The following is a 3613-nucleotide window of genomic DNA, read 5'->3' on the forward strand; positions in this document are numbered from 1 at the left end:
TAGTGCTTTTTCCTAATAATGTGGCCAACGCTATTTTGGAGAGTATTGTTGTATGAGGAAGAACTCGCAGGAGTAATGCGCAAATCACTGCATTAAGAAAACGCAAATAAAGAGGTACATGCATGGTTCAAATACAATGCCTGTTTCTCACAGGATCTCATCATCAGGTAGTGGTGTAATGTTAGCATATAATTAGTAACGTTACTACATATATGGCAGAACACATGATACACCAAAACGCCTTCAACTCTAGTATTAATTAATGCTCTAAACCAGGGAAGTATACGAGTATACGACCCAGGTGCCATGCCAGGAGGCGCTTGCGTCTTCCGCGTGGCTTGCGTATATATTAAGCAGGCAGATCAGACAGAGGGTGCCCAGCCGCCCGGGCCACTTGGCTGAAACAGAATCCAATTTTGAAATGCAAAATGTGCAGAGGTCATGAATTAGACGAGACAAGCCAGGGCCTCGAGGCTGCCCTTGGCGGTGCCCTTGGCGTTGCTGCACACCGCCATGGTCTTGTTGTTCTTGCCGGCGTACTCGACATTGACGTCGACGAGCTGGACGCCGCTGCACGGCTGCGCGTCCGAGCAGATCAGGCTGATGGCCTCGGGCGTGGACGAGGTGCCTGTGATGTTGCGGAACGTGACGTCCTTGACGGAGACGTTGGAGGAGTTGCTGCGCTTGCCGGGGCACACCTTCTGGGGGCAGTAGTACTGGTCGATGATGATGGGGTTGGCCACTTCCTCCATCTTGATGTTCTCGAAGGTCAGGTGGGACGCCGTCAGCACCGACTCCGCGTCCTCGTACGACTTGATGCGCACGCCATTGGTGGTGCGCTTCAGCACGCAGTCCTTCACCGTGACGTCGGTCACGTCCTTCTCGTCCTTGTAGCGGCCGAGGCAGCCGACGCTGATGCCCTGCCCGGGGCCGCAGGTGATGCCTGTCACCGTCACACCCGAGCTCCCGGGTCCGATGGAGACGCAGTCGTCGCCGGTGCCGATGGTCGCGTTGGTGATGCTCACCTTGGAGGAGGCTCCGACGTGGACGCCGTCCGTGTTCTCGACGTCCGCGGGCGCGGTGATGCTCACGTCCTTCACGGTGATGTCCTTGGAGGTGTCGATGCTGATGTGGAAGAACTTGGCGTTGAGCAGCCTGATGCCGGAGATAGTGGCGTTGGTCACGTAGAACAGCACCAGTGTCTACACATCACACGCGCGCACACACACAAGTGAGTGAGTCGTCCATGACACGTGATCGATCGATCGAGTAGCAAGGCATGGAAGCATATATATATAGTATATGCTTCGACGAAATGTACGTACATTGGGCAGCGCCTTGTAGTCCGCCGTCTTGCTCTTGGGATAAACGGCGGTGCCCTGGCCGTCAAGGGTGCCTGGGCCGGTGATGACGATGTTCTCGACGTGCGACACCTCGATCCAGCTCGCCTTGTACTTGGCCAGGTCATTGGAGCCCAGCAGGGTGCCGTCGAGCTGGATGGTGATGGCGGCCTTGCACGGCCCGCTGAAGTTGAGGGGGCCGACCAGGTAATCCCCCTTGGGGATGAGCACCGTCGCTCTCCCGGTCGCCCGGCACGCGGACATCCACGCGTCCTGCAGCGCCTGATCAACGCGACCGACGACCACCATCATCAGCCCAATCATATCGAATTATCGATGCATTTATTGGCGACATATGTTTAGTTACCTTTGTGGAGTCCGTCTTGCCGTCGTTGGTCGCGCCGAGCTTGGTGATGTCGAAGGCCTCGCCGGCTCCACCGGTCGCCTTGGCGGCGCCTCCCGGTGCAGGGGCTGCCCTCGCTGCGCATACCACCGTCAGGATGAAGAACACCCTGAGAGCATTGTTTGCGGAAGCCATTTCTCGTTAGTGCCTACTGGCTCTCCTCGCCGCTGGGGATGGAGGTGGGTGTTCCGGAAGATATCGTGTGAGGGAGAGAGAAGAGTAACGTTTCCTATGTACACGGAATGGTCCTCGAGCCTTGGCTATTTTGAGGCAATGGTTGAACAGGCATTCCGATCCTGTCCTCTGGTTTTAACAGGTCCTTGACCAGCTCTTCCCTTTTCCGTGGTCCCAGTAATACGGTCATGCAGATGCCGGAGAAGGCAACCTCATAGGCAGTTAATTTACCATTGGTATTCAGAGATACCAGTGCAGCTGTGCCATTCTCATCAGCTAGCTGGCATATTTTCAACCTTTGTGAATACGCACACAATTACAAATTCCAGAAAAGGGCACACCAAATCACGTTTAGGAAAAGAATGCCATCAAACCAGTCCCGATGAATATAATTTAAGCAGAATATATTAGAACTTCTTACACACCAGTCTTGGGGGCCCGAAGCTGTATATGATACAGCAGATCCTGTAGGAAACAACAGGAACGTAGGAAACGCAGGAATATAGTAAGAATGTGAGAACCGCCCAATTTAACATTATTTTAAGCGAAACCGTCGGTCCTTATCATGAAGATGAGAGCTAACACGCGCTCGCACTAATGGCGTGCCACGGGTTAACCCACATCTAAACTATAAAGGACCAACCCATCATTCGCCAAAAATGATATCAAATCTGGTAGTCCCGGTACGTGCTCCATTAAATGTCCAAGATCATGCACATGCACATACCGTCACAAGTCCATACATCACCGGTGATCCACAAAGAGCAAGTTTTAATATAAAGTTGAACAACTGACCATTACAGCATTAATATAAGGAAAGGTTCCAAATCTGAAAATTAAAGGTTCAAATACAAGATATAAGCCTCGAGCTCACAAATAACATTAGAAAGGGATATAAACCATAGAGTTTAATGTTTAACATGATAATCCCAAATACGATAACGCAGCGGAAAATATAACGAGATAGAATAATGGCGTCTTGCTCAAGGACACCATTATAACCGCATCGGCCTACTCCTCACCCGCGCCGGAATCGGCGGGGTAGAAATGGCCAAACACCACTTCCGGCTCACCTGCAACTTAGTTTAATAAAGTAACATGAGTACAAAGGTACTGGCAAGACTTACGCAAATAAATAATAACCAAGGATTATGCATATGAGGACTCACAAAGAGGCTTTAGGATTAAGTAATATTAGATAAGCATAAGCTCTCTAATTCCACACCTAGCATTTCAATTAACTTGCCCAACCCACCTCAAGTTTTAGTTGATTAGATCGACCAACCACCATGTATCATAAAAGAGGCAACACGTACCCAACAACAAAACCAAAACTTCGAAGAAGAATTTGTAGGACAAAGAGCTTGCTCATAACCGAGAGCGCGGCAATTCGAATTGATTCAATAACCTTGCAAGAGTGTACATCTTTACCCACACGACACAAGGACCATGCGACTCACTCAACGGATCACGTTGAGCAAGGGGGTACTCGCATCAATATTTCCCGACAAGTTTCAACCGTTGAACATCACGCCTAACTTGCGCGGAGAGTTACCTAGGTCCACCGGGACACCCCTAAGCCTCTCAACAAAGCCCTATGGCCACGCATCTAGGACCGTGCATCAACGATTAGAACTAGAGGGTAATCGGTTTAGCCATCCCATGAATAGATATGTGGTAGTACGATAAGTGCTCA

The 3613-nt window shown here is 50.7% G+C and overlaps 1 protein-coding gene across 1 annotated transcript; it reads right to left on the minus strand.

Moving 5' to 3' along the window:
- Window positions 1–247: 247 nt before the first annotated feature.
- LOC112895021 (exopolygalacturonase-like) lies at window positions 248–1886 on the minus strand. Its single transcript, XM_025962882.1, has 3 exons — window positions 1708–1886; window positions 1326–1622; window positions 248–1202 (listed from the first exon to the last, which is right to left on the minus strand). The coding sequence occupies exons 1-3, from the start codon at window positions 1876–1878 to the stop codon at window positions 447–449; spliced, it is 1224 nt and encodes a 407-aa protein (XP_025818667.1). The 5' UTR covers window positions 1879–1886; the 3' UTR covers window positions 248–446.
- Window positions 1887–3613: the final 1727 nt, after the last annotated feature.

The sequence above is a fragment of the Panicum hallii genome, chromosome 5 (genome assembly GCF_002211085.1).
Source record: "Panicum hallii strain FIL2 chromosome 5, PHallii_v3.1, whole genome shotgun sequence".
In the NCBI taxonomy this organism is placed as follows: Eukaryota; Viridiplantae; Streptophyta; class Magnoliopsida; order Poales; family Poaceae; genus Panicum; species Panicum hallii.

Bases quoted from the DNA above. Each gene is read 5' to 3' on its own strand.
- LOC112895021 (XM_025962882.1), bottom strand. From the start codon at position 1,878: ATGGCTTCCGCAAACAATGCTCTCAGGGTGTTCTTCATCCTGACGGTG. The intron at 1,623-1,707 runs GTAACTAAACAT...CGCGTTGATCAG, and splicing joins GCAAGACGGACTCCACAAAG to GCGCTGCAGGACGCGTGGAT. The intron at 1,203-1,325 runs GTACGTACATTT...TGTGATGTGTAG, and splicing joins ACTACAAGGCGCTGCCCAAT to ACACTGGTGCTGTTCTACGT.